Source organism: Tursiops truncatus, chromosome 15 (assembly GCF_011762595.2).
Source record: "Tursiops truncatus isolate mTurTru1 chromosome 15, mTurTru1.mat.Y, whole genome shotgun sequence".
Taxonomy (NCBI): domain Eukaryota; kingdom Metazoa; phylum Chordata; class Mammalia; order Artiodactyla; family Delphinidae; genus Tursiops; species Tursiops truncatus.
Genome location: NC_047048.1, coordinates 41,528,073 through 41,551,461, shown reverse-complemented (window position 1 = coordinate 41,551,461; position 23,389 = coordinate 41,528,073). Strand labels below are relative to the sequence as shown.

Genomic DNA, 23,389 nt, shown 5'->3' with positions numbered 1-23,389 from the left:
TTAAATATGAAAATCATATCCCGTTATCATCTGTTTCCAGCTTTCAGCCCAGTAAGCTTTTCTTAATGAATGCTGCAGCCTAAGGAGGAAGCACGCTGTTGGCTTCTCTGAATAATGGAGTGATGCTCCCATTTTTGCTTATTACAATATCGACTGGCTGAGGGGGTTTCACACATAGTCACAAGTGACTACTCTTGCCAGCATGCTCCAAGTTATTACAAGATGTTTTTAGACATTTCATCTAAAAGAGCTTTACTGCTTTTAGTGAAGAAAACATCTATGGTCTTGAGCAGAATCATTTATATGGAGATAGACGGGAGGATTAGAAGCCTGCATTACGGCAGATACATAGCAGAATTTATTTAAGTATTCCTTGCCATTCATTTTGTCTGTTGCTGAGATATGCAATCCTTTCTTTCCACTTTATCTATGAAAAGGTTAAAATGTACAAAATTACGTATACAAAGAAAAGAAGCAAAATGCCACATTTCATTTACTTCTCATTTAAAACATTTCTGGAACTAAGAAAAAGGCAGCTACAAAGCATTATTTAGAAAAACAAAATTTCACCTACTAACAACACTGAGGTTTTCTTTGGAATCTATCTCTTACAGCCACAGTGACTGCCTTTCAGCAAATTTAATTGAATTATACATTAAAGCAATACTCTATAAGCAAATGTCTTTAAATAATCACTTAAAGTTTAATCAAAAAGATCTTTGTAATAAGACGATTTTATTTACAACAGTATCCTAAAAGATGAACACACCAAAAACCCTCCGTTAACAGAAAGTTTATCATTTTAATTTATTACCTTTTCTCTGTCTTCATCTTTCAGTTCACCTTTTTTTCCCAGGCTATCTTTTGAGAGTAGCTGTATCTTCTTAATTTGAGTCTCATATTCAATCTAAATATAAACAAAGTTTGATTTTGTGGAGGATATTATTACAACTAGCACCTATTTATATTTTTCAGACTTTACAGCATAAAAGGAACAGTAAAGAGAAAGTAAAAACTGATACTGCTGAGAAATTCAATTTATCTTAGAAAACAGACAATTTCACAAATAACACATCAAAAGCTGGATTCAGTAAAATGTTACACGTTTTAAATAAAATAACATTTGATGGATTTTCACTTAGTCCTTCATCAATCTAGGAAGTAAAACCTTGATATATTAAGCTATCATGAAAAATCCAGTTACTTTATCATGAAAGTTACACATTTGACGGTGCTTCTTCTGAAAAGTTCTGCCCTAAAAAAAGGAAGAGAAAGCAATCCTACTGATTTCTTATCTGTATGGTATCCACATAATATCATGGTCCTACTTGTCATAGCAACTGAGTATATTACTTGCTAGATCATCAACTGGAAACAAACTCCATTTTTTTTTTTTTTTTTTTTTTTCCCGGTACGCGGGCCTCTCAGTGTTGTGGCCTCTCCCGTTGTGGAGCTCAGGCTCCGGACGCGCAGGCTCAGGGGCCATGGCTCACGGGCCTAGCTGCTCCGCGGCATGTGGGATCTTCCCAGACCAGGGCACGAACCCGTGTCCCCTGCAAACTCCATTTTTTACGGATACAAATACACTGTAGATGTCAATGATCAGCACCACAGGCATCAAGTTTGCTCTCGTGCTAATAACTCATAAAGATGTCTGTGTCATTACCACACTATAATTGATGAAAGTGATTGCATCATAAAATGACTTTTTCTTAAAAGCAACACATAAAAAGCACTTTGATTCATATGTTAGTAAGTAAAGCCTTAAAAAGTCTCTGCTTGTGGTCCATCACAGATAAGTATCAGAACATTTTCTAAATGAGGCAGTGATGTACTACAATTGGAAACACACCTATAAGATAACCAAATTAGAAAACTGTTTTCTTAGTTCTCAGTCTGAAGATAAAATAGGCCCGAACTTTTGTTTTGACACACAAAAAGTGAACAGACAATAATAACCAAACTTGACTTGTCTCCCTCAAACTATCTTAAAAGGTATTATATGCTGCCCCATTTTTAATATGTTAAGCAGGGATTTCTTTTTTCTCTATCAGAATGCTATTAACACAGTAGATTGGCAGTAATGATATAAATAGAGACCTAATTATATCAAAGTTTCATAAGGCCAGTAAAAATGACAAAACAAGCCAAGAAAAGATAAAGAAGGCAATTAAGAAAATACAATTTACATCTCTCTGTTCTATATCTACTCCTTTGAACTTAACAGATATTTTATTTTTAACCCCAAGAGATTTAAACAGGCACACTCTACAAATTCCAAGAGAAAATACCTTTAGAAAGAGATGAGGGGTGATTTACAAAATAGACAAAGTAAACAGAGATTTATTAAATAATAAACCTTAAGCAAAAATTCTTTGTTCCTGTGGCTACAAATGTTTTCTTATGCTCTTTGAGATCAGTTATAAACATGCAACAGGCATTGTACCTGATTTCCTCACTATGGGATCATTTCAGAGCCACAACTCCAAAAGACAGAGCACTTTCTCAAGGAAATATAAGAGTATTATTCAATTCATTTTACTGAAGCAAAAAAGTGCTAACTGCTTCAGAACTTCATATAGAACATCAGGGAAAGTATCTTCAAGAGTCCAATGCAGGGTGACCTCCCTGGTGATCCAGTGGTTGAGAATCTGTCTTGCAATACAGGGGATGCTGGTTTGATCCCTGGTGGGCTACTATGATCCCATATGCCGCAGGGCAACTAAGCCTGAGCACCACAACTACTGAGCCCTCGCACTCTGAAGCCCGCATGCCACAGCTAGAGAGAAGCCCACTCACCGCAATGAAGAGCCGTGTGCTGCAAAAAAAAAATTAAAAAAAAAAAAAGTCCAATGCAGATTGTTCTCAATGCATATGAAACAACTGAACTGTAGCTACTCTTCCAAATTAATGATGCAAATAAACACTATACAATGTATTTGAAATTTTACAAGTTACTATGATAAATTGATAATCGACACAAACTGTAACTCTGCATGACCTAGGACCGTGGGTTTGCACCTACAACTGTCTTTGCTCTCCTTCTTTGCCTTTTATTTATATATACAGTACTCGGTTATTATACATCCAATCCACCTCCTGAACACTGGAGAGCAGGGACTCTCAACCCACAGGGCTCCCCAGTTCTACTTCCTCCTTTATCTGCATTTAAACAAAGGGTTATACTATGTTTAAAAGGTGTTTTTTTTTTTTTTTAAGTTTGGGAAACATTGCACAGATGAATCTCTCCAAGACTTTCCAGCTAAAAATGCCTGATGAAGCAGTAGAACATGTGTCCTCATGTACATCTATTTCTCTGACCATCAGTCTTTCACGTCTTATTCCCTATTTCTTCTCTGAATCAGGTCCCATGGGCCTCTTCTATCTCCACAATACAGGAGGGCTTGCACTGTATCCTTTCTCTTGGGTGCAGACTCAGGTCCCTGTTCCCTTCTTCCCACATGGCCTAGATTCCTCACAGTCAGAGCTGCTGCTTCAGAGGCCAAACGACTCACGCCTCAGTAGCATCTGCTGGCCTAGAGCCTCTCTAAGGACAATCCTCTCATCTCCCAATCAGGAACTTGCTCTGTCCTGTACTGCTTCACAGCACTGGATTTGCTGCTGTCCACCTAAATTTAGGAGGCCTTTCCTACTCACTTCCTTACTCTGCACAGGTGATTCATTTCAGCTCAACTAATGAAATCTGCTGACGGTAATCTGGGGTCGTGGGAAGAGGAGTTGGAGGTCCTGGCATGTCTGGGATCTCTCCATACTCACAATGTGCCCCAGTTTTCATTGTTTCCTTCTTTTCTCCTGTATTCTCACTTACATTCCTTCAGTTTTCCCTCGTCACATCACCACTTGCCTGAAAGTGCCACTATTACCTTTTTCATAAGCTTCCTTTTTTCACTGGTCTTTGAAATTGTACAGTAATTCTGTTACAGAGCTGAATTGACATTGAAGATCAGCTGGCCTGGCCTCTGCACATTACAGTTGAAGGATGGCTACAGAGAGTTAAATAAACTAATGTGACTCTCAGATGAATATGAGAGATTCATAGTCTTTTTGTTTTTCCCTCTCCTATTTTTTTTCCAGTATATGGGCTTCCTCTTAAATGTGGAACTTTTACCAAAAGATATGGAGGAATATTTATTTATTCAACTAGGACATATTAACAGGCAAAAAAATGGGGTTTGCTACAGACTTTGTCTTCAGGAGCCAGAAGGTCATGCTCTGCCCACAGTGGCTGTCACAGTGCTTAGCAGGAATTGTATGAGAGCTCAAAAGATTTGTTCTCTTCAAATTTTATGCCCTATAGGCACATGTAACCTGATGACTGAATTTTCAACAAGATCACATCTTTAAATAATGACATTATGTCTTCAAAATGCCTCTGCTATCAAACACAAATGCTCCTGGGTGGTTTGCCATGGGTCCAATCACACACGTTCATCCTCACATAGTTGTTTACGGTCCATGAGAGAAAACAAGAATATGGAAGAATTACTTTTCAGTCAGTGCTTACTGAGCACTTACTATGTGCCACTGAGAGCACGGAAATAGTAAGAAAAGGAGCTCACGGTGAGCTGGGGAAACAGACACGCAACAATGACAGTACCGTGAAGGAGGTGCTTATGTAGATCATATGACATAGACCTACGGCAGCATAGAGGGAGCGAGGTCTCCTCTATGTCCTCCGAGTCGAAGGACATAGGACAGAATGTGGCGCATTCAAGGAATTACAAACCATTCAGCACGTGTGTAGCAGAGTGCAGACGCGCATGTGTGGGAGATAAAGGCGTGGAGGCATGGTGCGAAGACATGCGGTGGGAGAGAGAGGGGAAGAGATGGAGGTGTGGAGGAGGGGAGGGGAGATGGCAGGAGGAAGACTGGGATAGGGGAGCAGGGGAGACAGGAGCGAGGGGTGGGGATGGAGGGAGAGGGTGGAAGGGGACAGGGTGGGGAGAGAAAATGTGCACATCCGTATAGCTGTGTGAGAGGGACAGAGAGAACAGAACTTGTGTGTGGTCAGAAGGCTGAAGCTGTGGGTAGTTGGCAGGCAGAGATCAGCGCCTGGGCTTTGTCCCGAGAAGGCTGCGCACTCAAGGATTTCAGGCAGAGGGGAGACATGACCAGATGATGACCCGCTCCCGGCCAGGGACCCTCCCTGAGCCCTGACATGCCAGCCCCAAGCCCAGCACTTGAATGCAGGAGGCCAAAGCAGATGCTGGCAATGCTCCACACGTGGCCATGGGACCTTTCTCAGTGCTCCTAAGTTCCCGTACCCGTCTCTGTGCTTAAGGCCCCTCAGAGCCTGGGGAGGCTGCTCTGCCTACAGGAGCACACGGTTAATGAGCTCCCCACACCTGTGCCCTTCCCCCAGCAGTCCTCATCAGTGATGCTCAGGAGCCCGGCTATGCATCTCCCAAATGCTCTGAACCATTTGGTGGAGTTCCCCTGCGGAATTAAGCTCCAGGTGCCCACTGTGGTAGTTGACTTAATACCCCCATTCCGGCCACTTGTCCTTCCCTGTCTCAGCTCCCCACTTGCCTCCCGGCATCCTTGCACTTCCCAAATAAGCCACTTACATCCGAACCCTTGTCTCAGGGTCAGCTTCAGAGAAAAGCCAACCTGAGACAAGAGCAAAGGGCACCTGAGGAAAACTGCTCTAAGGACCAGCTGGGCCCTTCCACTAAAGCTGCCAAGGTGGGGAGTGCGAGGAGGGAGGGGAAACAGAGGTGAAGTGGGCGGGGTGGGGAGAGGCGGTGAGGGGGCAAGAAGAGGGAGAGAGGAGCACCCTCTTCACAGCACCGGTGATTCTCCTATTTATATTTGTGAACTGAATTTATTCACCCTCTTTATCCATCTGACAAGTAGCAATATGGCCACAAAACTGTATTTACAAAACTACATGATATATCACTATCCTTATAAAGCCCTGAAAATTATTATAGGACCCCAAATAAAGTAGTATAATTCATAAAATCAGTTGAAATGGCTTTTCAAAAAGTTTTTCAGCCCATTTTAAAAGATTTTAACATTCTACAATTAAGTGGGCCTCGTCTTACAAAGAGGGAGAAATTCACTTAATATAATTTGGGCAAAATCCCCACTTCTCTCACAATGCTTCACCTTGTTTCACTTTCTGGACTTCCACCAGTTAGAAGTTCATTCGCACTAACTATACTCTAGTCAAGGGAAAACGCCCCGGGCATTCTGGGGTGTGTGGCAAATACAGCACGTAGGTGCTGACCAGAATACCTCTCTCCTAAGACTTCCGTGAGGTGAAGATGTGACACGGGAGTGGGGCGGGATTAAGGGAGACAAGTGGCTCTGGTATTCCTAAGGCCACAACTGGCCGTGGCACAAAGGAAGAGGCAGGAAGAAACACGACGACCCCCACTGCTTGGACACTCCACTCACTGCACAGCTTGCTGAGCTGGTGGTGTCACGGGCATCACTGGCTGGTTCACAGCCAATGTACAGTTTTCCACAGAACACGTATGTTTCCCAACTGCAGCTACATGACCTGCCCTGTTATGCCATCAGCAGATTTTTAAAAAGGCATTCCTTCTCCAAAATTCAAAAAGGAATATCTGTGTCATTTTTAAATGATATTTATGAATAAAGCTTTACAGAGTCCTAGAAATACAGTTTATCATTCTTTTCTTGAAAATGGTCCCCTATGCCGATATTCTTTAGTAGCTCGTGAGACAAGTTTTTTTTTTTTAACACATCATACTATACACAACAAATGCTCTCAATATTAAAATATTTACAAAGGATGATACTTCCTTTCAAATTCCTCCCTCTCACATTTGGTTATAATGAGAAATCAATAATTAAGTAAAGCATCAATATGAAAATAAGAGGAAAACTTCTATTATTTCCTTTATTCCACTGGGAAGAAGAAATTCCCTGCTTTGTCCACCACTTTTATTTTCTCTTTGAACTCTCTGAAAAGAAAAGAGGTTTACAATGTTGATAACAATTGCTTTTTGAGCCTTAAGCATTCTACTTGAACACTAGGAGGAAAAACCTGGAGTGCTGTAGCTAAGACTCACTATTGCTTGAGCACATCTAGCCTCCAGATCTTGGTTTCTAAATACCCCTACCCACCCAAAGGAACCACAGCTCCTCAGATAAGAGGCTAATTCCAAGTCTGAGGCAGGGAAGTATAAGGTAAACCTGGAACATCTTGTCAAAAGGACACAGGAGCCAACTCGAAGAGACTCTCACTGGCAAAATTTGGGAGAATGTAAGCAACAGAAGAATAATTACAGTAATTGATAATATAATGACTAAATAAAGATTCACAAGTCCAGAGTGACATTTAGACAGAGAGAGGGAGAAAAAGAAGGAAAGAAACCTCTTCTTCATAGAAGAATGCCAGCTAACAAATGTAAAAGATGAGATCAAATTAGAAAATCACCATTTCACAACCTCCACTATAACTGATTCAGGCATCATTAATGGATTCTAAAACCGCTAGGCAAAAGGCTGTTGAGGAACAAGGTATTCCCAAGATGTCAAGCCACCACTCCACAGATTATTTACTAATTTACAAAGGGAAAAAAGGTACCTTACAATAGAGAGACCTAGAGGTCACCATGTTAACAAAGCCATCAAACTCAGCCTGGCTCAAACAAGACCACCTGACATCATGGCTCATGAGCCTCCTGACGGGATGCAGTAGACTGTATAACCTCAGCTGTGACTATTTAAATTTAATTAACTAAATTTAACACAAAAACTCAGTCCTCAGTGTCACAAGCTACATGTTAAGTGCTCAGTAGCCATGTACGGCTAGTGGCTACTGTATTAGACAGCATCAGTACCGAGACAGAAGGTTCCCATCACCACAAAGTTCTACTGGGCAGTGCTAGTCTAGACCAAATTTCCAGTTTACAGGAAACACAGCGGATGCTCCACAAGTTAAAATAACCAGTCAAATTCAGAATGTAAGTCATTCTACAAGCAACTGGCCTGGCTTCTTCAAAAAGCCAGTATCATTTAAAAAAAAAAACAAAACAAAGAAGACTGGTAGGAAACCAAATTAGATTAAAAGACTAAAAAAGACACAATAACAAATGTAATGTGTACCCTAGTTGGCTCCTGGTCTGGAAAAACAGACTTTTGAAGGGAACTGTGGAAACTGAAGTATTGGCTGAATATTAAATAATATTATGGAATCATTAGTAATTTTCTTAGGTGTGATAATGGTATGATTATGGAGGAGACTGTTCTTGTTCTTAAGGGATCCACACTCAAGTATTTAGGGGAGAAATGTCATGGGTTCTGCTGCATACTTTCAATGGCTCAGGAAAAAACATACATACACAGACACAGGCAAAGCAAATACAGCAAAATATTTACAACTGTTGCATCTAGTTAGATCGTGAGCTGTCTTAGTCCATTTAGGCTGCTGTAATAAAACTGCACTGGCTGGGTGCCTTATAAACAACTGATATGTATTGCTCACAGTTGTGGAGGCTGGAAGTCCTCCACAAGATGTCAGCACGGCTGCCTTCTGGTGACAGACCCCTCCTGGTTCAGAGCTACCACCTTCTCACTGTGTCCTCACCTGGTGGAAGGGGCCAGGAGTGCCCTGGAGCCTCTGTTACAAGGCACTAATCCTGCTCATGAGAGCCCCACCCTCGTGATTTAAGCACCTCTCAAAGGCCCCATCCACTAATAACATCACTTTTGGAGGTTAGGATTTCAACATATGAATTTGGGCAGGGAGACACAAACATTCAGACCACAGCATGAATGTTCATTATAATAATTCTTTTCCTGTGTACTTAAATAATTCTTTTCCTGTGTACTAGGGGAAAACTGTGAGAGGAAAAAAAAGAAAGGGAAGTGCTGAAGCCAACTTCTCTGGTAACTAGTATGCAGGTGGGTTAAGTTGGGCAGAAGCCCTGAGCAGCACAAATGGTGAGAAACAAGGCCTAGCCCTCCATGCTTGACACAGTTTGTAAAGCAGAAGGTTGCCAGGCAGCCTAAGGGAGTGGGGGCCAGGGTCGGAGAGGGCAGGGAAGGCGTGGCTGTTCTGGCTCGCAGAGTCGATGGGCGTGAGGGTGAAGTCCTTGGGCCAGTTCTTCCCCCCAGTCTCCCCCTGACACCCGGCCTGCCCAGAACAGTGGGGCTCAGGCCACAGAAAAAGAACCTCTGAAGAAGGAAGCAGGCTCCACAGGGAACCTGATGTTGCTCAAATTCAGTCCTGAGGCCAAGAGATCCCATGTGCCAGGCGCCAGGTCAGGTGTGGCCAGAGGCCGTGCCCGTTTAACTACCTGTGTAGAGTAACAAAGTATAGATGTTCCAGTAATTCCTCAACTAAAGCAGAAATCTGAGAAAATGCAATCTCCAGTTTTCTGATCAAAATCTGGTCACATGGTAATTAATTCCCAGAGAAAACTGACAGTTAACCTACGGGTGAACAACTGAACATCAGTGACTGCCACGGACCAGAAACTTACTACTCACTAGTCCCAATCTTAGCTAAAAAGGACAAAAGAAAACAGTACAAAATGAGATGTCACCTTCAGTTCTTGCAGTTTCTCTGAATTTGTGGTAAAGTGTCCAACGTGAGCCTGGACCCGCTCAAACCGCTTTAAATATTCTTGGTTTCGAGTACGAGCCTTCTTTTCTGATTCACATATTTCCTTCAGGTATTTCTTTAGTTTTAAATACTTCAGCTTAACTCTAGAAGAATAAAAGCAGATTTTTAAACGATGGAGTTAGACTTGAACAACTCTAAGGAGGAGAATTTAACAAAATTGTTAATGAGACAATGTATTCTAAGATATTTTACCCAAACGCTGCAGCCTAAAGGATAGGATGCATGTGCATTTTTAGAGAGGAAATTAATGCAGCATCACTGAGGTATCACCTCTAGGCATAACTCTCCTGAGAAATGGATACCAGACCACATTACACCACTCACACATACAGATTTATATGGATTTCTTTCTCAAAATTAAGTGTGGTGTCAAGAGCCGTGCCTAGGTGGCCCTTTTCAGATGAACAGCCCAATGGCATTCTTTTATGTGACAATTTCAAAACTACCTGCTCATACAGAAATAGAATCAAACTATGCACCACAATCCACAAACATTAAGAAATTTTGAAATTTAAAATGCCCCAAAAGTTCTCATTTAGGTACTTAAAATTTTTTTTAGAAACTGCAATAACATACTGTATTATGAAAGTATTTTATAACAATATATGGATTGTCACGCTACTCAAATTGTGAAGAAACCTTTGGAGACTCTCATCCAAAATGCAGTATCAAAAGACACAGCGGGCGGCTAGAACTGTGCAGCCCCTCTCCCCTCATTACCAACACTGCTCCTCTCAGCTCTTTCTTCTTCACAAGTATTTAAGTCATAAGAGCACCTGGTATGTAGCCTTTCCACTGCTGGCTCAATTACTTATTCAACATTCTCTCATCAAGCGAAAATAAGTTGCCAACTATAAAAATGTTCACCCTCAAAAACAGATTTGCAGAGACGCTGGAGATGTTAAAAATTAAACAACAACAGACCTTAAACTCCCACCTCTAAGCCAATAATTTTCAAGAAACTCTTTATCGTGCTAATAATTCTGTGCTTTGATCTTGGTTGGCTGTCCCCATTTTTCCTTCCGAACAAAAAACTCAGGACTGGGTGTACTGCTGTCCATGCCTGCCGTTTTTAACACAAGTGACGGTAACAGAGGTGGAACCCGACATAATTTCCCACATAGGCACTTGGGGAGGCTGCTGGCTGCGACCAGAGTCCACCTGGAGTAGGTTCAATAGGAACCACGCCTTCTCCACCCAAAGTCTAGCTTCACTCCCGCCCTCACGTTAACCCTCGAAGCTGACCACATCAAGTCATCCAGCCCTCCATGCAGTCATTCATACAGTCAGCACTCTGCATACAAAAGCCATGCAGCTTGGGACAACAGGGAAACAAAACTTAGATACACACAATATAGTGTGATGGCTGCTATGAGCACAACTGCAAGGGACTCTTAAAGACTGGGCAATGTGACCTAGCTAAAGGGAAGGAAATTAATTTTCAGCTGAGACATGAAGGATGAATTAACAGTTAACCCAAAACTGGGGAAAGCAAGAGTGAGATGAGGGGAAAACATTCCGGCAGAGGAAACAGCATGTTGGAAAGCTCAGAGGCAATAAATAAGAGTAACAGTGAAACTGACAAAAAATGGTCATAAACGATAAATTATTGACGCTTACTCTGGGTCAGACCCTGCTTTAAGGCTCTATTAAGTTCTCATAACTATCTCCATCCCCATTTGACAGATGAAGAAACAGAGGCACAGAATACTGAAGTTACTGTCCCATGGTTGCCTGGCTAAGTGCTGGCAAGGCTGAGACTAAACAGAGGCACCTGGCAAGAAAGTCTACCTGCTTCACTATACAAGACCTTGTCACGTTCCAGAAACCGAGGATTCAGTCCATGAAGAATTTTAGGGAGAGGCTGGCAAGAGATAGTAATGATGAAAACTAAACAGGGGCAGACAATAGAAGCTCTGGTATACCACCGCACCACCTCACCTCCTCCTGGCCTAGCTTTTCTTCCTGCAGCCACGGCTGCAGCAACCTGGCAGCACCTGCATCCGCCGCCCATGGTATCTTGCTTTCCCGGGGCTGCTTTTCTGAATTTGCAGCAGGGAAAGCCTGGAGGTGCGGAGGAGTTAACACCTCCTGAGATGGCCCTGACCAACGGGGGTCAGGAACCGAAAGGTAAAGAGCCCCCCTCTTCCTTCCCTTGAATGGACACTTGGGAGGAGCAGAGAGATGGAGCTGCAGGTGCCCACAGCAGTTACCAGCTCCTACTCCATTCTTCCCAGCCCTTTATGTGACCACTTCCTAAAATAAACGACCACCTACACACTAACACTTGTCTCAGACTCTGCCTTCTGGGGGAATCAGGTTGAGGCAGCCATGTTAGATGGTTTGGATTTTATCCTATGGGCCAAGAAAGCATATTTTTAGCAAACCATACCCTCTGTCTTCCAGGAAACAAGAGGCTGAGAGAGGGGAACAAATTCAGCCAGCCGAAGCTTGGTGAAGATTCCCACTGGTCTCTCATCTCACCCGGCCTACCACCATTATGCCGGGAAGCCACCTGGGAACAGGCTGTAGGAAGAGTCTATGCCCTGTCTTCTGTCCCTGTAGTCAGGGGCTAGAAAAATGGCAACTGCCACGATCCTCTCAGACTTAGGGCCTACTTCTCAGGCCACAGCACCCACAACACTGCTATTCCTTCCACTGTCTTGCTGACTCTCCCTGTCTCTTTTGGAGCCGCTAGAAACACATGGCTGTCTACTCTGGTAGCTTTGGAAGTATGGACACTAACCAAAGTGCAAGAATAATTTTGGAGATGAGGAAAAATGCACCTGATGGGTGCTTTGGTTTTAAAGTATTCTTGGTTTCTCTCTCTTCTGGATGAGATGTCTTCATTTCTCACTCGTACTGTGAAGTGGATACGTCACAAACTTAACTCTATCACAGCCAGAGAACTTTCCTATGAATAATATTGGAGGTTACACCATATATTTGGCTTAAGGATAAAGTTCAGTTTCCTTAAAATATAATTAAAATATTAAGAGTTTGCTCTTAATGTTAGAGTAAGTAACCTAAAAAGGATAATATGTATATTATCCACTGCTCAGAATAATTTTAACAGTCATTGTCATACACCCATGAACAAATGAGACACCACGTAACCCTGCCTACAACAGTTTGTTGAAAGGTCAGCTGTAATAATTATGACTCAATCATTCACAGATTCAATGTGTTTAAATTGTGACCAAAAAGATAAGTAAGACTATAATGTGTCTTATTCTTAAGCTTTTTAAGCAAAAGATTCCTGAAATAACACCAATATCAAATAATGAAAATACAATAATTTTTATCTTATACTTCCATCAAATTTATTCTTACACTTAATAGTGATTGTATTAAATTGCAGTGTTTACTTGAAACGATTACACGTTAGAAATAAGGAACGGCAACAGGACTACAACTATGGTATTTGTAACATATATTGATATTAGGGTTAAATTTTGATTAATTTAGGCAAATTGGTTTCAAAACTTTGTCATATCTTACCTGCATGTATCAGATTGATTATATTCATAGAGTTTCCCTTCCAGGTCCAATCTCTTCTTTTCACTATAATACAGAAAGAATGTATTTTATGAATAAATTACACTGATCGGTAACAGGCAGGCAGATTTAGAACACGATCTGTGAGAATGCTTCTCTGGCCTCTCTAAGAAGCAGAAAACGCCAGCTGCATTTGAAACTCAAGACACAAAAGTACTTAGCAGTCACTAGGGAAGTCTAAAAGGCAAAAAGGACATCAATATGAAGCAAAAAGAACAAGATTCTCAAAGTAAATAGGGAAACGTAGTGAGAAAAGGCTGGGAAGCAGGTTCATTCATTCAGCAAGAGTTATTTATTGAGTGCAGTGGTGAGCCAGGCTCTGCTCTAGGTGAAGACTGACCTGGTAAATGAGCCAACCAAGGTCCCTGCCCTCAGGCAGTGACATTCAAGGGGGAAGGGCAGACAATAAACAAGATAAATATGCAAAATACAACATGGCCAGCATCTCTGAGAACAATGGGGGTTCCACACACAAGGCTTCCATAAATCCATCCTGGACTGAAGGCTGGGGGCTCGCTCTGCTCTCAACCAGACAGGCCTGGGCAGGGCCACGTGGCTGAGTTAGGAAGAGATCTCTGAGAAGCAGACTTGGCCTTACTCACATTTGGGGGAGACCAGGTCCCCTGACACCACTACTTGGAACTGAAGGCATTTTCTTTTATAACTTGATAACATCGCCATGATTCGTCACTGACTGCTAGTCCCCAGAGGTACCGCCAGTAGAGACAGCTTGTGATGTTCAGGTAAGTGCTGGCAGGAAGCTAGAGGACAGAGCTGACATGCCCACCTGCACACCCAGCCTGGGCAAGAAGCAGGCGAACCTGGACAGCAGAAAAGGTGGCAGCAGCCAAAACCAAGGGGCTAGAGGGTAAAACTGCTGAACAGCAAACCTTCCCAGTCTCAAAAAGAGCCCTTGGAGGTTTAACCACAGATGGCTCTGCTCAAAGACCACCAAAGTACAAGCTTCAACTGAAGTCAAACTGGTAATCTAAGTTGACATTAATTAACCAAGGCTGAATGAGAAATCACATAATGTCTAAGAGAAAAATGCTAAAAAACAAAACAAAACAAAACAAAAGACTGTGAATCAAAGGAGTCCAGAGGAGGATGGGCGCTCAGGCTGGCCTCCTGAGGGAAAGGGTCGAGGCCACGTCCACTTGGGAGCCCTTAATTATTAGCTTCTTCAGTCGATTTTCTCCTATAAAAAAAACCCCAAAGTTACACTGTTAGCTATATTACAGGTTTAGTAAATTTTTCTGCTTATTGTAATCTAGAATGGAAACCACTATTTAACCAAAATTCTTTTAAAGGGACAATGGTGTCCAAAATCCAAACACCTAGTCTTTGCTTGGGGAACACAATCCATTCCTTGGTTGGGGTGTGCCTATGTTTAAACAAGAAAAAGATTACAGAATCACAAATTTTTAAATTAGTAGCTTCACACAGATCTTTACTTTCTCATTAAGAAGACTGGACTTGGAAGAGAAGTGAAGGAAACGTGGTATAACTGCTTCCCTGTTAGAAATATTTATTCCCCTTCTAAGGTTTCATGATCAATATGATAATGAAGAGTGATTGACTGGACAGTGTAAGCAATTTGCCATTAAATTATGGGGACAGAAAGACCCTTAAATGCAGTTGTGACCTTGCCCCTGATGTCATGATTCACTTCTGTGGTATTCCTGCCAAGAAAACATGATCACCGTCTGGTCATGAGGAACCATCAGACGGATCCAGCTTGAGGATCACCCTCTGGGATGAGAGCTTTATTCTATGAAACTGTCAGGAACACGAAAGACAGGGTAGGATGGAGGAATGGTTCCAGACTGGGATAGAATGGAGAGACATGGCAACACTGGTTCACAGGTGGGTCCTGGATCAGAAAAGAAAAAAGTGTTAGGACAGTTGGTGAACTGTGACTGGGGCCTGTGGATTGGTATATCAAAGTTAGTTTCCTGATTAGAAGGGTTATACAGTGATCATGTAAGGGACATCATATCTGCAATTCTCAAATGGTTCAAAGAAGTCTCATGCTTTCACATAGACAGGCAGAGAGACAAACAGAAAGGTAAAAAGAAATAAAATGTTAAGGAGTTGAGGAATCTGGTGAGGGGAATATTAGAGGTCTTTGTCCTATTCTTGCAACTTTTCTGTAAGCTTGAACTTTTTTCAAAATAATTTTAAAAATTTGCCCGTGACCTCGAACGAAAAAGGACCACCAGCTTTATGGGAATCCATCACCTCCCAAGCAGAAAGTTCTTTTCAATAATGAATGTAAAACTTCCGTGTTCCTGCTCTGTCTTCAGTACATACAGACATCCACTGGTCTTACTTCTCTACTGCGACCCTTCAAACACTGAAAAATCACAAACACCTCTTGGCCTTCTAATTCCAGGCAAAATGATGCTGATCTCATTAACTCTTCTTCACAGGCCCATTTTCTAAACACATCCAAGCTGCAGTGCCCCCGACACTGACTTTCATATCTATTTTAAATTCAAGACTTAAAATATTTACCCCAATAAAAAGCCAGAGAAAGGCTTATTGGGAAGATCATCTTAGAACTGCTGCATCTTTTTTTTTTTTTTTTTTGGTACGTGGGCCTCTCACTGTTGTGGCCTCTCCACACAGGTTCTGGACGTGCAGGCTCAGCGGCCATGGCTCACGGGCCCAGCCACTCCGCGGCATGTGGGATCTTCCTGGACCGGGGCACAAAACCGTGTCCCCTGCATCGGCAGGTGGACTCTCAACCACTGCGCCACCAGGGAAGCCCGAACTGCTGCATCTTAAATCTCTATTTCAGAATCTTTAAACACCCAGCCCTGAGATGTGTATCCATAGGCCCCGGTTTCAATCACCTGCATCTCTGACCTGGACCTTTCAAAGTTTTACACAGCTGGGTGCTCCTTAAAGTATAGCCACGGGGTTTAGTTTTCTCCTTGTAAGCTGCTTATTATTCTATTTTTGTCTCAATACCATCTTCAGCTTTACTCAACTAATATCTCAGCATCAATTTCTGGACTATTATGATATCTCACTCTGAATCAATATTGGCATTGAAAAAACTGGGGCTGGTTAATGGGCCTTTTTCAAGGGATGTTTTTATATAATTGTAAGAGTCGATTCCACTTTCATGTTGCTACCATGCTTGTGGCACTGAACATACTGTAACAAGTCACTCCATCAGGCTGTTTTAGATTCAGTGACTGGCTTTTGCCATGATGCAGAGAAAACACTGTATACAAAAAGGAAAAAATTTAGAATATAAAATTACATCTATGTGTGAGTACGGCTAAGACAATTTGGGTTAGAAATACACCACTTACAAGGGGAGGGCCCAGTTATTAGACCAGCTAACACTGCAATAACCCACCTCTAAGAGGACTAAGAAAGGGCAAGTTGTTTTTCTCTACCATTCCCAGGACATTTTCAGACTGACAAATCAGCTGTGACTACCCGGGGTTGCAGCCTTTGAAATGACTCTAGAGTTTTAAGGAGATAAAGGTCCTTATGGTCACAGGGATTGGTCAAACAAACAAACAGGTACATACAAATACTCAGATGGGATACAGACGATAATATTCATTGCTTGCTGCTTTGCAAAACTAACAGCTTTAGACTTTTTTTTACTTTAAGGCTCATTGCTCTACTAGAGAAAAAAAAGCTGTGGCCTTACTTTACATAGTATTCAAGGCCCCTCATTTCTGGTGACAAAGGCAGGTCAGGGGAGCTGAATGACCAGCTCAAGATCACACAACTGTTGGTGGACTAGAACCTAGGTTTCCACAGCTGTCCTGCAGTTTTCTTTGTATCCGAAGTGATTTGCCTCTGTACTTATTAACTATGCATTAGAGTTAGTTATGGACTTTTTTTTTTTTTTGCAGTACGCGGGCCTCTCACTGTTGTGGCCTCTCCCGTCGCAGAGCACAGGCTCCGGACGCGCAGGCTCAGTGGCCATGGCTCGCGGGCCCAGCCACTCCGCGGCACGTAGGATCTTCCCAGACCACGGCACGAACCCTAGTCCCCTGGATCGGCAGGTGGACTCTCAACCACTGCGTCACCAGGGAAGCCCTAGTTATGGACTTTTAAAATGAAAAATGAATACACACAGTAACAAATTTGTACTGACTTAAAAATGAAACAAACCTCCAAAGGCAGAACCATGAATAGGCTGTAAAATTTGACTCAAATTCCTTATATAATTTCAACAGCCTCACCTCGCTTAACAGTGAAAGCATTACGTGTTAGACATAAAGTGAGTAATAATCATTACACAGAAATTATACCATAAGGACTATAAACAGCCAGATGTTCCTAGCACAGGAAGCAAAAATGATAACTCACAATTAGTTTTTTTTTAAAAATGCCATTTGAACCAGTAACATTTTAAAATTAGAACTTGGGTTAAGAAATGCAAATAACTAAAGGCCTGGGGTAACTAAGCCACTTTTTTAACAGAACACAGAGCACTGTAAGTGTACCAAAGCACAGAGCACTATCTTGTCTCTTAATGAAGGCACTGCAGGAAGTGATTTTTTTTTTAAGTTGGAGGTGAGGTGAGTGGGTGCGTGAGTAGTGGTATGTCAGAAAGAAAACAGGATGTAGAAAAGGATTCAGGGGTAAATACAGTGAGAATGATTAAGGAAGCCTCTTGTAGATGCTCTATAAATATTAAACAAGAATTAACTCTAGCATAGGTTGAACATAATTCCTTTTCAAAACCAGTAACTTCTGCCTTTACCTTCCATGTAATTATTGTCATTTTAGAATCATCACACACACAGCTCTCTTCACTAAAATGATTTTGTAACTTTTAACACTCATTAAACGTTTTGTTTATCAAGAGATCCAAAAATCTATTTCCTTTCTTGTCAACTAATGAGATTTCCAACTCCAATTAATTTAGCAACTGAATAATAATTTCAACAGCCTATCTTTTATGTAGTTATTTATCGTAAATTGCTTTATAATTTTCTCTCTTTATGTGATCAAGTTGTTCTTCAGTGGTTCTCATCTTTCATGTCTTAATCAAGGTATCATGAACCCTCTGAAAGCTGGGCTTCTCCCGCTGGAAATGTCATCCCTTCGCTGGAGATCTGGCCCCACAAAAAAGCCTCCTTCATTTAAACAGGGCACACGTTTGACACACACACTCTCCCGCCTGCGTTCCTGGACCTGTCATCACTGATGCAGCGCAGCTGTCAGGGTGGCATGAGAATGTGAAGAGCCGGGGAGGGGGCGTGTGGAAGGGGACCAGAGAAATTCACGGGCTGGATTGAGAGTGACAGGCAGGAGACTCCCGCTCTCACTTCTGGGCACATTCAGTGACACGGCCGCACGCTCCCGCGGGATACTGCCCATAAGGAGGTGTCTCTGGTAAACTCCGTCCTCCAGGCCCCTCCGGGAGCTCGAGGCGGGGGGGGGGCGGGGGGCGTCGCAGGACTGGACCCGGGCCCAGGGGAACCGCGGGTGGGGGCAGCAGAAAGGAACAGGGGGCAGGGCTCCGGCGGACCCTTGGGCCGGCCGACTCCCCGCCCCCGCCCCGGGTAGGCCGTACCTGTCCCGCAGCCCGTGCTGGAGGCGGCCCAGCCTTTCGTAGTAGTCGGGGCTCGCCAGGGGCGCGGACGGCGCGGAGGCCCGGTGCATTCCGCCGCCGCAACCACTCCTCACAGCCTCCGGGCGGGCGAGGCCCGAGTTGTCCGAAGCAACGGCCCCACCATGCACCGCGGGTAGACGCTGCGCCCCGACGCCGCACGGGTTGGGCGGGGCGCCGTGGAGGGGCGGGGGCACGGCGCCGTGAGGGGTGGGGCAACTTCCTGGGGTCGTGGCGCCACGGAGGAGCGGGGAGGAGGCGGGGCAGACGGCTAGGAGGGGCGGGGCGCCGTGGGAGAGGGCGGGGTGCCCGCCGGCGAAGAAGAGGCGGCGTTGCGACTCAGTGCCCAGGCCTCTTTGCTTCGAGGCTGGTGTCTTCTTCTACCCCAACCGTTCGGAGTTCTCGTGGGAGAGACCCTGGCCCTCCTTCGGGCGGGTTCCTTCTCTGAAGGCCAGGTCTGAAGCCGACCGCGTGATCCCCATCCCCTAGGTAGAGGATGGAGGCTGGGCGGGAGTAAACACCTGATCATTTTTGTCTTTGGCATCAAACTGCTTTAACTTTACCAGGTGAATTCTCTCCTTCCTTCCCTTCTTACCAGTATTTGCTGAGTGCTGGGCACAGTGCTGTTTGTTTTCCTACCAGCGCTTAAAAGCAAAACAAAACACGAAAAAGACAAAATCCTCAGTCCTAAGCAGCTATGCTCAACCCTGGCAGTAGACCCCGTTAGTTGAAAGCCCGTGCTGACCCTGAGGCTGTGGCTAAGGCTGCAGATCACATTGCTGGCTGGTGAAGAGGGGGAAGTTGCCAGCAAGTTGCTTGCAAAGCTGACATTTGTGCAGACAGAGCTCAGTGGACAAACGCCCTGTACAATACTTCATCAGGGACTCTGGAGCCCGCTGCCTGAGCTCCAATCCGTTCTTCCACTGCCCAGCTGTGTGACCACGTACAAATCACCCTCTTTACCCCCAGGGTTCCTCGTATGTAAAACTGGGAGGCTGTTACTACAGGACCCACCTATGTCGTTTCTATAATGATGAGATTCATTAATGTGTGTAAGTGTTTAGAAGGGGTCCCAGCACATAGGAAGAAGCATCAGTTTTTATCATCATCATCATCACCAACTTTGGGGAAAAGCTTTCTGAAGAACCATAACTGTATTCTGAAACCCACAGGGCAGGAAAAAAGAAACTATAGAATTTCTTTAGTCTCTTATTCTTCACTTCTTTTGTTTTTTCTTTGTCATTAATTTCACTTACTTGTGTGCTAGGTGTGACAAACTAGGAAATAGATCATCAGCAAGAGAGATGGGCCATTCAAAGGTCTGCAGTGTAAAATGATGATGTTACTCAGCCTTCTCTTCACATTTGCTAGGTCCAGGGCAAGAGGATGAATGGAGACCCTCATGCCATCTGTCAAAATATTAAACAATTAAAAATCAAGATGACAAATTGTAGATAAAATATGGTCCCTCCTACCTTGACCAATGTGCCTTCATAAAAGGGGAGAATTCATACAGGGGAATTTAGTTTTCTGACTCCTTACCCAGCCTTACCGGCCCCCACCCCAGTATCCCCCTCCCCATACCAGTCCACAAGTCCTAGCTCTGTCCTCATCCCCACCTCAACCTCCTCTTGGCCACTTCTCAGGCTGAAGGGTAAGCACACCAGTGACGGTCATCCTAGCAAGAAGGACCCAGGAAAGAGGTCTTTAAAGGCCTTGGAAAGGAGCTTAGGCCCCTTTGACCAGGGGATGTCCGGGTGATGGACACCTGGAGTGTGTCCTAGAAGGACGTGTGTGTGTGTGTGTGTGTGTGTGTGTGTGTGTGTGTGTGTATGAGACCTCCAGGTAGGCATGTCCCCTGGCGCTGGGGCCTTCTCGCCTTGTATGGAGTGGCATGGCCAGACAAAGTCCAGAACAGGCTCTGTAATGTATAGAAGCCCAGGTAGGGCCTCTTGCCTGAATCTAAGGGTAGTACTGATGTTACGTTTATTTAGTTGTTATGTCACATTATACCAAGTTGATCCCATGGTAGTGAGCAAAGGTTTGCTTACTGATCTTAGTGCAAACAATATTTTACTACAACCCTGGCCAAAAAAATGCATGTATGGTGATATTTTATTTAGGACCATCCCTACCCATATTAGTTTTTTAAGGAAAAAAATCTCCAATTAATATAACTAATTATTTTCAGCAAATACACAGAGTAAGCAGATAAGACAGTCATTTAGCATCCAAAATTTTTATTCGGCCATTTTAGAAGAGTCTAAAATTAAATATAATTAAGCAGTAAATAGATAATTCAAAATAATTATAATTTGCATTCTTTGGTTGATTTATTAATGACATATGACAATCTAGATGCAGGATCCATTTATTAACAGTAACACCTAGCAAATTAAATGAATATTTCTAGAGTATTTATGCTAAAATTATGCGTTCTCAATGGTGACAGACTTTTAATAAATTCAGAGTTCTTCACTTTGAATATTTAATTTGCTGGTGCACTCTCCTTTAACATTGTTCTTAAATCCCCTTATATTAGCAGAGCTGATTTCTGTAAGCAGTTCTGCTTTCAGCTCACCTGGACCACAGGCCATCAAGTCTTCCTAGATGGGCCAGGTTTCTTTTAAGCCAAAGAATGTCTTAGCTGGAAGTTAGTTAAGGAATGTAGCCTCACTCTCGTATTTTTTAGAGGAGGAAAAGAGTTCAGGGCAGACAAGGGACTTGGCTAAGGTCATACAACCGATCATTTGTGTAATATTAATGAGCCTAGTTCCAAAGATAGGTCTCTAACAGCCCCATTAAGCAAACAGCAAGAAAAGCCAATGTTTCATCCCGGTACTCATATGGATCTTAGGGTGACCCCTATGAAGTTGCTGTTTTTGTAGCTCTAAAACAGTTGAATTAATGGATGGAAAATTGATTTTGGAAATATGTTGAAATTAGCATTTTACAAAAATGTGAACACCTGCAATTTAAAGATTAAATTCTGTGTATATGAGTCAATAACTGCTTGGATATTATATTAGTTTCCTAGGGCTGCCATGATAGAGTACCACAAACCGGGTGGCTTAAACAACAGAAATTTATTGTCTCATAGCTCTGGAGGTCAAAAGTCTGAGATCAATGTGTTGGCAGGATTGGTTCCTTCTGAGAGCAGTGAGGGAGAGTCTATTGCATGCCTCTCCTCTAGCTTCTGGTGGCTTGCTGGCCATCTTTTGCATTCCTAGGCTTAGTAGATGCCTCACTCAATCCCAGCCTTTATCTTCACATGGCATTCCTCCTGTGTGCATGTATGTCTCCAGATTTCCCCTTTTATAAGGATACCAGTCATATTGGATTAGGGGTCCACCTTCCTCCAGTATGACCTCATCTTAACTAATTAGATCTGCAATGACCCTGCTTCCAACGAAGGTCACATTCTGAGGTACTGGGAGTTAGGACTTCAACATATGAATTGGGGGAGTTTGTGGGGGCTACACAATTCAACCTATAACAGACATGAACACGGGAAAGTATTTCATTTTGCAATTACTACACAGTTTGTAGGTAGATCTGACTCAGAAGGTGGGGGAAAGGCCGTGACATCACATGTGTGTGTGTATGTAGCCCCACCTGCCACTGAGCGTCTACACTAACGTAAGCATTTACTGCCGCATTTAAACCCCATGAGTCCTCTGAGCGCCCTGCAAGTTTAAGCAACTGGCCTAAGATCACACTGCCAGTGTGTTCTTGGCCAGTTAGTGGTAGTGTTGGAATTCAAACAGACTTTTTCCAATTCCCAAGCCCATCCTTTCTTAGCCTCCATTCTATATGGCCTTGAAACTCATCATTTGATAGTTACTGATACTTTTTATTTTCCTTGTATGAGATGTGTAAACATATATACTGTGTGACCCAGAAGGGTTTTTACATATACATAGTTCATTGTTGGGGGAAATAGTATCCCTTGACCTAGGAATGCTTTTTTTCTACATGCTGTGATACAACATTTTGTGTTCACCATTCTGTTAATTTTCCTCCTTGGCCCTTGGAAAGACTACATTTTTAGCAGTGAGATGGGTCTGTTTGACCCAGGCTGGGCAATGAAATGTGAACAGAAGTGATGCAGCCACTTCCAGACCTGGCCCCTGAACATCCTGTACTGTCTTCCCCACTTTTCATTAGGTGGGCAGCTGGATGCAGAGGACCCAGTGGAGAACTCTGAGGCCCTGGAAGAAGAGTGAATGGCTGTAAAGAGTACGGGACTGTAACTTGGGCAAGAAATAAACCTTTATTGTGTTGAGTCACTGATCTTTTGGAGTTGTTCGTTTCAGCAGCTAACATTACTTATCCTGAGCAATACACAAGCATTCCATGCAAGAATTACACAAATGCATCAAACTATCTTTTTGCAACATTCTCAATGAGGATATATATGACTATCCAGATGGTCAAGGAGACTGCAAACCTGGAGCTCTGAGATTCAGAGTCAAAGTCTGAGGAGAGAGGCCTAGATAGCAAAGGCAAAGCTATAGTGAAGAAACGTCTAGAGCACCTCTGTCCACTGGAACCTTCAGCAATGATAGAAATGTTCTACTCTGTGCTGTCCAGTATGGTAGCCACAAGCCACA

The 23,389-nt window shown here is 43.2% G+C and overlaps 1 protein-coding gene and 1 long non-coding RNA gene across 5 annotated transcripts in view; one reads left to right on the top strand and one right to left on the bottom strand.

Annotated features, from left to right (window-relative positions):
- KIZ (kizuna centrosomal protein) overlaps nucleotides 1-18,873 on the bottom strand; it is a 111,706-nt gene extending 92,833 nt beyond the window's left edge. For 3 of the 4 annotated variants that reach the window (XM_004310780.4, XM_019927553.3, XM_019927552.3), the window contains exons 1-4: nucleotides 18,741-18,873; nucleotides 13,127-13,189; nucleotides 9,546-9,708; nucleotides 815-907 (exon numbers count right to left, since the gene is read on the bottom strand). In XM_004310780.4, coding sequence (XP_004310828.2) covers nucleotides 815-907; nucleotides 9,546-9,708; nucleotides 13,127-13,189; nucleotides 18,741-18,829 — 408 coding nt within the window. In that variant the 5' untranslated portion in view covers nucleotides 18,830-18,873. Of the gene's footprint in view, nucleotides 1-814; nucleotides 908-9,545; nucleotides 9,709-13,126; nucleotides 13,190-18,740 lie in introns of those variants that run through there. The other variant, XM_073792627.1, reaches the window with a different exon arrangement.
- A 15-nt stretch (nucleotides 18,874-18,888) lies between these two features.
- Nucleotides 18,889-23,047, top strand: LOC141276512 (uncharacterized). The gene is made up of 3 exons (XR_012326198.1): nucleotides 18,889-18,912; nucleotides 19,143-19,265; nucleotides 22,944-23,047. It is a non-coding gene; the product is annotated as an uncharacterized lncRNA (long non-coding RNA).
- The last annotated feature ends 342 nt before the right edge of the window (nucleotides 23,048-23,389 follow it).